The sequence below is a fragment of the Felis catus genome, chromosome C1, assembly GCF_018350175.1.
Source record: "Felis catus isolate Fca126 chromosome C1, F.catus_Fca126_mat1.0, whole genome shotgun sequence".
Taxonomy (NCBI): Eukaryota; Metazoa; Chordata; class Mammalia; order Carnivora; family Felidae; genus Felis; species Felis catus.
In genome coordinates, this window is record NC_058375.1 from 61,909,158 (window position 1) to 61,922,570 (window position 13,413).

The 13,413-nt window shown below is 33.9% G+C and overlaps 1 protein-coding gene across 5 annotated transcripts in view; it reads left to right on the forward strand.

Moving 5' to 3' along the window:
- The first annotated feature begins 439 nt into the window (after window positions 1–439).
- Window positions 440–13,413, forward strand: part of LOC101085560 (serine/threonine-protein kinase TNNI3K) — a 285,312-nt gene continuing 272,338 nt past the window's right edge. For 2 of the 5 annotated variants that reach the window (XM_045036011.1, XM_045036012.1), the window contains exons 1-4: window positions 440–609; window positions 1,197–1,305; window positions 11,767–11,852; window positions 12,979–13,076. In XM_045036011.1, coding sequence (XP_044891946.1) covers window positions 570–609; window positions 1,197–1,305; window positions 11,767–11,852; window positions 12,979–13,076 — 333 coding nt within the window. In that variant the 5' untranslated portion in view covers window positions 440–569. The remainder of the gene's footprint in view (window positions 610–1,196; window positions 1,306–11,766; window positions 11,853–12,978; window positions 13,077–13,413) is intronic. The other 3 variants (XM_045036010.1, XM_045036009.1, XM_003990226.5) reach the window with 3 other exon arrangements.

Consider the following 13,413-nt stretch of genomic DNA (forward strand, 5'->3'; position numbering starts at 1 on the left):
TCATGGTCTATGTTGAGAATTTCTTCTTACAATTTTGTACTTCTAATATAGGCTAAACTTACATTTATTTCTATTAGTAGCGTGACATAAGATGTGGGTTTCCATATTTATATGGGGAGACAAATTCTATCACCAGTTACTCTTTTCCAATTGGCATTACTTTGACTCAGGGGTAAATGACTAGAAAGAAGCTCTAGATAGTTTTAATAGCTCTTTGTGAACCTCAGATGTAACTGAACCGCTTTCTAAATTTACCTACTAAAGAAATGACCCATGAAAGTATTCATGGGTAGATAATCAATTGATAAGGTAAATAATCCCATTGAAACATTTACTATTTATTTTTGATACAGCTGTTTTAAACAGACTGATTAGTTCCCTTTATGAGTTCACCCTTGAAAGCACAAACTATTTTGTTCTTTGTCATTGTTGCATGACATTCCATTTGGCAGTCAGCTTATTTTTAGCCAGACTATCAAAGTATTTTTCAACTGGACTGTCACTGCACTTGAACTTGGAATCTTGTAACCTGAGGAACTGCACTGGAGACAAGAAGACACCTCTAACAAATGGGAAATTATAAATCTAGACCAACCCAAACTTGCACTGGTAATTATTCTTATGCCCTAAGTGTAACATGGTTCTGTAGTTATAGATAATAAACATTTCATTGGAGTATCTGTTATTTTTTACATGGAGGATATGATAATGTATTATATGAAACCGTTAAGATATCTGAACTCAAATTATTCTTCTCTGAAAGATTTTTAGAGAAAACAGAAAATTTCTTACAAAAGTATATTAGTTGCTAGGTATAATGTTCTTAGGAATACTGTTGAATATAGGGATTTTAGAATTATATCTTAAATATCTATAATTTGAAACCTAAAAACTTTTGTCTAGAAACTAAAGATTGCTGTAATTAAAATGTAATAAAATCAAATGAAATAAGTCAAATATATTCTTCTATGTAAATATATTATCCAATATCAAATGGGTTCTTAATTACTACAATTCAATATAATTGCATTTTAAATATAAACATCTGCATTTTAAGCTCACAGTCAGTAATTTAAATTAAGTATTATAGAATTTAGAATTAAAAACTGGAGTTTTAATTACTTGTATGTTATGATCTGTGTCTACATTTTGCAAAGCGCAGCTATGAATCAGTCTCATTTGTTTTTCTTTACTAGATGAATGGAAGAAGAAAGTCAGTGAATCTTATGTTATTATAATAGAAAGATTAGAAGATGACCTTCAAGTCGAAGAAAAAGAACTTGCAGAACTAAGGCACATATTTAGGTAAAGTTCTCAGAGTTATTATTTCTTCGTATAAGTACGTTTGTTACTTATCTTGTTTTTAGATACATCTATATTTAAAAACACAACCCGTATAATCTCAGATGTCACTAATCATGGTAAGCCTAAAAATGTAAGGTTACCCCTTTCTTGGCCATTCATATAGCCCCTAACATGCAAATATCTTATCTCCTTAAAATATGACTTGCATGGTCCCATCACTAAAGTTTAAAAAGAGAGGAAAATAAGGGCTGACTTTTGAATACAAGCTATTGCTAATATGAATATCTTCCCTGGAGTTAGATTTCTTGTAAACCATGCCAGCAACGAACAGCAGGACTTCTCTTCTATTCTCAAATGGTGGTAGAATATTTGCCATGTTGTTCTTTTTGAGCTACTAGGGTAAGTCCAATTTTTAACAAACCTTCTGGTCTCTTGACATTTAAGGGCTGTCCCCTAATGGAACTGAGTATCATTCTGCCCCTGAACAATCATATAACAACATGCAATACTGGCTTCAAACTTTCAGTGAGTTTTGCTCATGATAACAAGAGAAAAATAATCTGGCATAGTGTCACAACCTTGGAAGACACAAAATGTTCAGAAAAGAGGGGCAGGACCCTTATATACACAAGCAACCTACTGGAGAAATTGAATCTGACGTTGAGAAACTAGATGCATTTTTGAGGGTCAGTTTAAGTTAGCTGCTTGACTGAGGAAAAGTTCCATGTAAGCCAGTTAAACATGTTGACTTATACCTATGTTATTAATCTAATGTACTCATGACAAAGGACCTCCTCTATTTTACTTGGAAAACAAGTGTAAACCAGTGACCAAATGATATATTCCAAAAGAATTTTCAGATATAGTAAATATATAAAGTTAACATGACTGGCAATTAAAGTTATCCACATATAATATAGTTGTCAGTGGGTTAATAAGGCTTTTTCAAGTGATCAGTTTACTGGAAAAGAGATACAAATGTAGAACTTAATCATAAGTCCTCTAGCTCTTAGTGACTCAGATAAATATGCTGAATGAAATGTGGTTAAACTGAAGAGACTTCCCTCAACTTTATGAACTCAAAATCTCATTTATTAATTTATTTTTTAATTTAAGAATTACTGTGCAAATATGTCAAGAATAATTTAACTAGACATATCCTTTTAAGGATTAAGCTTAACAATGGACTCGAGATGTAGGTTTTATTCTGTGTTTTCCATTTATTCTACATCATACCCTGAGTTCATCAGTACATCATACTCCATCAGCAACGGACAGTTGTTTTTCCAGCTCCTGCTATAGCTGACTTTTCCTACATTTCCACTATATGCAATAAATGTGACCTCCTTTTTACTAATCAGTATTGGGGATGAGAGGCAGGAAACAGTGTCAGAGAGAATATAGTTCAGTATTTATTGTGCCAAATACATTCAAGTTGTTATTCCAGACACATGAAATATGAGACATTATGTAATTCTCACCATGACTCTGTGTGATAAATATTAATTCTGATGGATAATAAACTAAGGACTAGAGACATTGTATCTTATAAGATCATATGGTCAGTAAGTGCTGTAACTCTGATTTGTAGCAAGGTCAGCCTGAGTCCATAGAGAGAGTTCTTCCTACTTACTATACCCTTCTTCTTGCTCCAGGAGTTCATAATCTGGTTTAGGGGAAAGACATATATAAAGAACTCACAGAAGACATTCTATGACAAGTGATAAATGGGAAGAAAAATAAAATGGTTTCAAATACAAAAATTAAAAAAAAAGAAGATTTGGGAGCTCTTGATTTATCCATTTTAAAAAGCATGCCAGGTAAATGGCATAGTTAAGTAAAGATATATAGGCAAGAATGGATGAGTACCATGGAAGGTCGAGAGGAGTCAAGAAAAACTAATGTCTTGACCATTTTATCTAAGTTGAGTAAGAAGGTTAGGTCAGTCAGTATAAGGGTTTTACAGTGATATAGTTTTAAATGCAGTTTCTTCTTTTTACAAACTATGTATCCTTGGATATATTATTTGGTGTCTTTGTGCCTCATCTGCATCTGTAAAATGAGGTTAATAACAGCCTCATGGATATTTGCAAAATGATGTTAATTAAAAGCTGAGTAGAGAACTTAACACACAGTAGGCATGAAATAACTGGAGGTTTCTATTTTCATCATTGATTGGGTAAATAAGGACAGTTTGAAAGACTGAACACTTTATTATCCAGTAGAAGTAACAGTTTATTAAAAGTTAGGAAGTAAGAAAGTTAGGATTAAATGTTTTTATGTAAACAGGATGTTTTTAAACGTTAAAATGTAAAATGTTAGGACAATTCAAGATGATGCCAAAATCTGAACTATAACTTTTAAAGATTGTGATCAAGAGAGATTTGGCTAGGGTACTAGAAGGCTCATCAAAATGGATGCCAAATTCCCTAAGAATAATGGTAGGGCATTTTGGGGAGAGGCAGACTGGTGGTAGCCTGGTGCTAAAGCTGTTAAGGAAGTGACAGAAATGTTGCATTAGCCAGAAATGGTAATAATGAAGCTGAGGAGAAGATTACTCACAGCCTAGAATCATGTTTCTCCAAGGGCTAAGAACCTCATACAGTAGAGTAACCAGCAGTGCTTGCTAAAATTTTAGATTCCATGATTCCACCCCATATCAAATGAATCAGGATCTCTGGGGCTGACTTCCAGAAACCTGAATTTTTAACAAGCTCCCCAGGTAATACTCTTGCATGCTAAAAATTATACTTCTGCTGAAGTTTAAAAACTACTTTAGAAAGATACTCAAGTTGCACTGAGAACTCTGCCTGAGGTGTTATTGGTGAAAGGATGAAGAACATGAGAAAAAAGAAAGCAGGCAACTAGTATGGTCTACAGAGATTCAAGGGAGCAAACAAACAAACATAAACAGAGTACTCTGTCTGATTCCATCAAGACTGATAGCATCATCGGGAAAGAAAGGCAGTCATGCCTAGGGCAAAGTTCTGAGGATTTTCTTTTCTCTAGAATAAAATGATGGATGACAAGGAAGGGAGAGAATGGAGTGCTGAGAATATAAATTGTCTTACTCATTGACTCACATGCCAAAATTTTATGGCATTTGGGAAGATTAAACATAATATTGTATGAGATCACATTTGAGTATCTAGGACATTTTGGGTGTTTCTTTCTCATCTTTTCCCATGCCTTGTATGATGTAATTAGTATTTCTGTGGTGAACAACTGTGTTATGCCTTATGACACCAGGCTTTCTCTAAACATGTCGGTAAGAGGAAATGGTATAAGATGCCCAAAAAGAAGCACTTAACACCAGAATCACAGGTTGAGGATCACTGATATAAACACAGATTTGGGAGTTTTCTGGAGGTTTTTTGTTGTTTTTGTTTGCTAACAAGTTTATTTATGGAATTCTTGGTAGATACTAATTGCATTCATTCAAAGAGATTTTCCACACCATAGTACACCAAGGCTTCTGTTAGCTCACAAACACAATCTCCTTGTATAGCTTTCACCCACAATATAATATAGAGCAATATGGTACTAAACTTTAAAAATATAAAGATAACCATTATATACTTATGCCAATTCGTAGCAGCTTTGGAATGAAAGCTTGATAAGGTAATGAAAGAGAATGGAAATGGAATAATCTCTCTTCTTCCACAATAAAATTGCATTCACTCATAACTTTGGACATTTGTTGGGATAATAGATGGAAGATAGGAAGAAAAAGGGAAGGCAGAAGAAGGAAAGACAGAAGTGGCCCATTGATTACCATTATCTGATTATTTCCTCTTCTATGCCATCTCTAATCTTTATGTTTATCAATATAATGGCACTTATTACAAGGTGTTGTCTATCCATTTACAGGACTGTCTAACCACTAGTATATATGTTTACTAAAGGCAACTTCTTTGTCTTATTTGGCTTTATTTATATTTGTATTTATTTGTAATACCTATTTGCATGGCACTTGAAAGAAAAACAAACTAACAACTTAGTGCCTACCACATGCTAGGCATGCTACCAGGTATTTTAATATGCATTGGCTCATATAATCCTAAATGTATATATGTAAAGTGCTTTGGCACAGTGATCAGCACATGGCAAACACTCAAAAATGGTAGTTAAAAACTAATCATTGTGTTTATGTTAACAACATCTGAGGTAGTCATTCATTGCACTTGCCATTTTATACCTAAGGAAAATAAGCTCATCAAATTAAACCGGTTTGAACTAGGATAAACAACGTGTATAATTGTACTGGGATTGTACCCACTTGTATTTAATTTCAAAATGTGTAATCTTCATGACCTTGGTTCTCAGCTTGAGAGGTGGAGTAAGTATGGATCAGAATTATCTTTTAAATATTTTTATTTTCCCTACACCACTCCACAATTTTGCTATATCCTGTGTATTAGAACTATCCCTGGGTGTGGGAGTAGAAAACTATATTTTAGCCCCCGACTCCTACCCCTGGTGATACACGTATCCCACCCACAACTTTTGAAAATGTTTTACATAAGTAATGGCCCTCCCCATGTAACTTTTAAAAGCCTCCCAATTACATTACTTTGTTTCAATAAGTTTTAAAGTCATTAAAAATTTTAGAGCTGTGCTCTACTAATTTAATTGTCAAGGCTACTTTTTTATCTGCTTAATCTGCAGTATGAAATTTGACCTCAGTGAGGAGTTCCAGAGAAGTTATATTGTTCCAATGCCACGATATTTCAAAATAATCAAAATAACCCTATTTTTTTCTCATTTTAAATCTTATTTTGACATTGAGTAGACGTACCTTGGTTAATAATGATAATATCTCATTTTGAAATTGATTGGGTTTCATAAATAAACAAAAATATCAAAAGAATGCTTTGTTCCATGAGCAAGCAGTTATAATACTTTCATGATAAAAATGTATTAGGGTGGGGGGAAGGGAGAAAAAAAATATGTATGCCATTCCTGCTCATTTTCTCCCTGAAAAGTTCCTCTGGACCCAGCTGCAGTCCACCATACCTATCCTCCAAATGAAACATCTTCCAAAAATCAACTTTTTCAAAACTATAACCAATTATGAAATTTAGCTATTGTAAAGTGAATAGCTCCAGGCACATGGCAGGCTGACTTAATCTAAAATGAGTGAAATTCTCCAATAAAGTAGAAAATGGACTACTGAGGGAGGACATGTTATCTTATAAAATTAAAATAGAGTGAAAGTATTATTTGACATGTTAGTGCATTGTGCTACTTAGCAACAAAACAAAAACAAACCACAACAACAGAAAGACAATTCACATTGCCCCAAGACTGCCTACCTCTGTACCTCTTTTCTTGCTTGTCTAGGTAAAACTAGTTATGAATAATAATTGTAAAGTAATATCTTGCTAAAACATTATGAAGCAGCTGATCTCAATCTCTCTCTTTCAGCCTCTTTCTCTCCCTCCAGCTTGTTACCTCACTAGCTTTATCTTTCCTCCTTTTATCCACCCTCTAGTCTTCCCTTCCATCCTATACTGCCCCCCATCTTCCTTTTTTCTTTTCTAGTCTCCCTTCTCAAATGCAAGGCAAAGCAATAAAGTTGTTAAAATACCAATATAATAATCAATATCAGTGCATTATTAAAAATAATTATTTTTGTATTTTGTAATGTTTGTAAGTCTTACAAAAATCTAAGCCTCATAATAAATCATTATTGTCTCAATTTTATCATCCTTCACTATTCTTGCTCTATCTGCCACCATATTTCAATAATTATTTATTGTATGATGAATTAATAAATATACTTCATGTTATTAGTTTGCTGATTGGACCTGGGTGATATTGGACAAATACATTCTCGATATTTTGGGGGGATGTATCTTGGGAACAGATCTCATTGATGATTTTTCTGTTTCTGTTGTTTGATGGGGACCGGATCAGAAGCAGCCACAAAGAACTACATTAGGAAGTTATAGCCAGTCCTTTGAAACCTAAATTACCAAATTGGGAAACTAGATGATCTATAACAAATCCATTTCTCCTTTCTACCTTCTTGGTCTTTTCCTAAATTTCAGCAAATGAATTAATTTAAAAAAATGTAATCTACCTATGAGAATATTTTGGACAGTAGTATGTTATTTAGGGCCAGCTATTCAAATGTTACATTTTAATTGGTTTCCAGTTGTGTTCATGTCAAATATTTTCTTGAAAGGATGAGGTCATGAGAAAGGAGTTTAATTGGATCACAAAACTGCATACTTTTCTGGATACAAGGTAAAGGCTAAGAAAAGAGTTCATTATGCTACAAGAAAGAAAGTAACCTTTGGGTACAGAACTACCATTTTTAATGATTAAGGACAGAATTTACTGTTAGAAATATATTCATAATAGTGAGTTCATTTTAATTAGGAACTTCATCCATACCCCAGCAAGCAGTATGAACTCATTAGGATATGTTAAGTTACAGTCTGGCATGGCAGGTGATGAAAAATATAAAGGAAAATTAAAAAATAAATTGAGCTTAGGGTATTAGAATACATAAGTGATGTTCAATTGACAGTGAATTTGACATACACAGTTCCTTTAGAAGAGGCAAAAGAAGAGAATATGAGATATCTCTCCTAGGAATGATTGCATTAAAACCTTGAATATTTTAATTACATGTTTCAAAACAGAAATATTTGACTAAAAGTTAATGGGAAGTGAGAATTAGGATTCAAATATAGCCCCAAAGTAACTCTCATTAAAAAAATTACATTCCAGTTATTAAAGTTAAGATAAAAATTGTACTATTAAAATTGCACTTGACTGCCAAATATTGTGGGAGCCTATTCTCAGTTAATTCATTTTTGTTGGTATTAATAGAAGTTGTATGAGTTCAAGGAGGATATAATTGAAGAAAGAACAAAAACAACAGGAAACAGTTCAGTTTTGAGCAAGGAGCTATTTAGGACTGTACATTGAGTCACTTATGAATGGTCAAGTCTACTTTAAAATTCAGTGAGCTGAGAATTGATTGTTGAACAGAAAGTAACTAATATAATTCATGCTTTCAATGTGACTTATATAAACAATAGATATTCATTCAGGGTTATTCATATTTTATTTTTTTTAATTTTTTTTCAACGTTTTTTATTTATTTTTGGGACAGAGAGAGACGGAGCATGAACGGGGGAGGGGCAGAGAGAGAGGGAGACACAGAATCGGAAGCAGGCTCCAGGCTCCGAGCCATCAGCCCAGAGCCTGATGCGGGGCTCGAACTCACGGACCGTGAGATCATGACCTGGTTGAAGTCGGACGCTTAACCGACTGCGCCAGCCAGGCGCCCAGGGTTATTCATATTTTAAATAAAGCAATAAACTGTGGCATCTTATATTTTGTTTATTCAGTGTTTACTTTCTTTGCAAAGCTGGTCTGGGCATTAGAGATCAGAATTAATGCAAAGATCAGTTGCAGGATTCTATGTAGCATGCATTTCCCCAGGACTGAGGCACCTAAAGGATCCAGAGATTAGTGAGTAGTTTATATCCAGTAGACTGTTGAGAACATAGTAAAGTGAGCATTAAGAACAGAGGTGGAGCATACAGTTGGTGTTGTGCCAGACTGACTGAATACATCATCAAAGTTAGATCATGCAATAAGAAAGCAATTGAATCTATCTTCTTAATAAAACATTTCAGTGCAATCTTTTTTCCCCTTTGGATTTTTAATATCTCCCTTTTCCCTTCATTCTTCTTTTAATGTCTCCAGTGTTGATAATAGCCTTCCCATTGACATGATGCCCTAGGACTTATGTTATAAAATTGTGATTCTAGTAGTTGCTCTGAATCACTGACAGGTGCTAGGTGTCACAACAGTGAGCTTGGTAGCCATTTTTAAAAGCATGTGAAGACAGGGTCAGACATTGTCTAGGAGCCTAAATGAGAGTCACCATGAGCATAAAGTTGTCAAAATCAGGAAATTTTACAGGTTGTCAAATGTGAGAGATTGAAGAAGGTCAAACTTGGTTTGAAAATTATGCTAAAATCTCCCAAGGTATAGACTATGCAGGGGAAGTTGTACATTCAGTGATCTTGATAATACTAGTAATAATAATAAAATAACAATTTATTGATAACATATGTGCTAGATACTATAGTAAGCCCTATCCTCATGTATTCTTCATAACAATACAATGTCTATGTATTATTTTAATCATTTTATAACTGAAGAAATTAAATTTGAAGAGGTTTAATAACTTGCCCAAATTGGAGGGGAAAAAAAAAAGTCTACTTAAAAAGCAGAAGCAGGATAGGATTTCAATCCTGGTGTAAATACAAGGACAAGTTTTTAAGGATTACCTACATTTCAGCTACACTGCTGAAATGATTTTCCACTTTTAAAACATCAAAACATGGGAAATATTGCTGTATAATATTAGAGATACACATTGAAAAACTAATTTTCTCAGGAGTTTATTGCTACAGAGGACTCCCAAGCCTTTCTTCTTTCACCATTTGCCATTAAGTTCATTATGGTTAGCTCAAAAGGTACTTCCTTCCCTGTTCTTCTTTTAGGATGAAGGTTATATATTTCTTTACATTTAACAGAAGGCCTCCCTGTCCTTCTCCACCCAATACTTTGTTTTCTGTCTTTTGATCTTATTGTGTGTTTTCATTGCTGGATAATGGAAGGACAAAGAAAGAAAAGCCAACACAGATCAGAACTTCTAAATCATTGTCAATCAACATCTTCAATTGCTAGTCACAGTTTTCTTTCCCTTTTTATTTACGGACACTGATTTCCTACAAACTTCAAGAGAAAAATCCCATCTACCTAGCTTTAAAAAGCAGAGTTCAGCTTTTCAGAAAACCTGTATTATTTGAAATCATAACCACAGAGAAGACCTCTGTGAATGCACTTGTAAGTCTGGGCTGCTGAGTGCACTTTGTTTAGTACTACCTATTAAGTTTTTTTTCTCCAAGACATCTGTAATACAATCAGCTTTAAGAGTTTAGAAGCCTGACTCAGGCAAAGGCCACACATTTCCAAGAATTGTGTTATTTTGTGAAGTTATTTCACATACCATAAAATAGGTATACCATTTACAATTAGGTTCATTTCAGATAGATATTTTAAAAAGTAGTATTTTCATCAGAAATATTTTTGGGGGGGCATAATTCATTGAACTGTGGGAAAGTACAGATAGGAATGGGTTAAACTCTTAGCCATTTCTCCTGAAATACTTGGCTCCTTCCTCTATTATATTATTAACATTTGTAAAATTGACCCTGAGTTTACTGCACTCCTACATATAGTATTCCAAAGCAAGTTGAGGTAGATTTCTCAATATGAATAAGCATGTCTGTGGACTTGGCAGCTGGGAAGTTGAACATTCAAGGCAAGATGGTTATTAGGATGGGGAGGTTTTAGGATATTCTATGAAAACAAACCACTGGGATTGCCATTGCTAATTACGACATTTCACCGAGATCCTTTGGATGTCTCTAGATTTAAAGGCTTTCTCTTTTTAGCCGCACCCTGGAGAATAGCACCTTTTCTTTTCTATTTTAAAATGCCAGTAGCTTTTGAAGTGCTTAACTGGGTGCCTTGATGATAATGTCCTGAATTTATAGTACCTTTCAAGTGTAAGTACTTTACAAATGATATGGAAGGCTCACTCACCAAAGACTATGCTATCTCACTAAAGCTGCTGGAGATTTAAATAGGCAGGAAGTGGCTTGAAATTGACCTGGGAGGCCAAGGATATGATCTCATTTCTACTGAAAAATGTCCTGGGAGTACCAACGATTTCAAAAGGTCAAGAATTTTAGCTTTACATTCCTTTTCCAAGGCTACCTTTGGCTCTCTAGGGCCCTCCTGGGGTAATGGTCTTTGTTCAGACAAAGGCAAGGATTTTACTAATTGAATCACTAACACTACTCCTCTCAGGGGACTGTGTATCATGGTACCCAATCAGAGTTTAGACCTTCTTTATCTGTGAAACCTGACCCAGTCAGAGTACAAGGAAAACTTTGCTTCAGGCAGAATTTGTAAAACTTTGGGATTATATTACTCTCTCCAATCTCTTACCAAAATGCTTCATTTTTTTTTTTCTTTTTGGAGGGAATTTCTTGACTTTCTCCATAAATATGATGTGAAATTTTGCATGTGAATGATTTACTTTCAAATGTCTGTTTTCTATTTCTACATTAATTTTAATTCATAAAGTTGCCTTGAAACGTTCAAATTATACATAGAAAACAAAATGCATAAGAGTCCTTAATTTGAACCTGGGCTCTCAAACTTCCATATTATTTTCTCTTGACGTAGGTTTTCTTCATATAGATGTATATTCAAAATTATTTTTCTAGGTACAATGAAATCCCACAAAAGACGTATTTTTTAATTTATAGTAATAGTAGTCCCTTTTATATTTTTTCCAGTAAAAAATAATAAACTAAAAGGTGAAATTTTTGATCATATGAAAAAATTCTTTTTCAGCTCCGATGATGCCTTCAGTAAAGTCAACTTAAATTACCGCACAGAAAATGGGCTGTCTCTTCTTCATTTATGCTGCATTTGTGGAGGTGAGCGCTTGAAACTCAATACTTTATAAACTCGTTATATGTAAAGATGGTCAATGATTTGAGCTGCTTTATAGTCTACAGGAGGATTCTATTCATACTCAATTTTCTTTTTTGCTTTATCCCTACAACTCTGATAACCTTCAGGTGAAACAGTAACTACCAGGCAGATGTTCCAGTTGATTTAGCTCTGAATTTAAGTTTTATTGTGTTTGTACCCTGAACCAAGTCACTTAGTTTGCTTGGAAATCAAAAAAAGCATTTTTCAGCATTGGGTTTGCCAGTCAGAGATTAGGTTAATTTCAGAAGCACTTAAAGCATTCCCTAAAATATCATCATGCAATTGCTTTACAATCTACAGTAAGATATGTGGAAGGTAAGATAAATGCCAAACATAAAATCTCAAAGTGAAGATTGATCAAAGTGAAGATTTAGAGTTAAATTTGGCTCATATTTTGTTCTGCTTTGTTCATTAATGTATTCCAAGCACCTAGCATGGAGACTGGCATTTGGTAGGTACCTAATAAATTTATTGAATTAATGAATGGTTAGTATTTATTTTGTTAATCCAAACTAGTATTCATTGAACTTGGGTTTTTAAATAAAACACTAATGTAGAAATATCAACTCTAATCCTATTCCTTAACCATTCCTCCCAAACAAATTAAGCATACTCTACTTAACAGATTTTCCTCCCAAATTTAAACATACTTTCCCCAACCTTCATCATTTCTTCCAGATATCTCTAATCTAAATAAGTTCTGCTAATGATGTTCTGAGGTATCCTGGGCAACTCGATTTCTATCTAAGCCTTTTCACTAATAATTTATTAAGATTTTTTTCCCTTTTTTTAATGCTTTAAAACCAACTAATGATGAAAGCACTATAGAAAAATATAACACAAATGCACTAAAGTAAACAGCATTGATATAAAGTTTTATAAGTGTAATACAATGTTCACTACTAAGGAAGGCTGTCAATTAATAGAAAACTTTACAAATTACTTGTAGAACAGCAGTCTGACATTTTCATACATCAGTGTGAATTTATCATTAAGTCAAAAAGATATTTTAAAGTCACTTGGTCTATCCCCACAACAACATAAGTTTCTTTCACTCTTCTCATTCAGGCAACAAGTCACATATTAGAACCCTTATGTTAAAAGGGCTTCGTCCATCTCGACTGACAAGAAACGGATTTACAGCCTTGCACTTGGCAGTTTACAAGGTATAATATCTTTGTTCCCACAATACTGTATTAGAACCAAGGATGATAATGTATCTTCAGGCTGCTGCTGCTGTCTTTCTTCTTCTTCTTCTTCCTCCTCCTCCTCCCCTTCCTCCTTTCTCCCCTTCTCCTTCCTATTCCTCTTCTTTCTCCTCCAACTCCTTCTTCTTTTTCTCCTTCTCCTTTCCTTCTTCTTCCATACTTTTTTTTTTTTTTTTTTTTTTTTTTTTTTGCAAATTGACAATCGTGTGAAACGTTCAGAGGAACCAGAGCATTATTATATTACTAGATGAAGTTCTTTCTCTATATTTAACAGGTATCATCTATATACCAGACA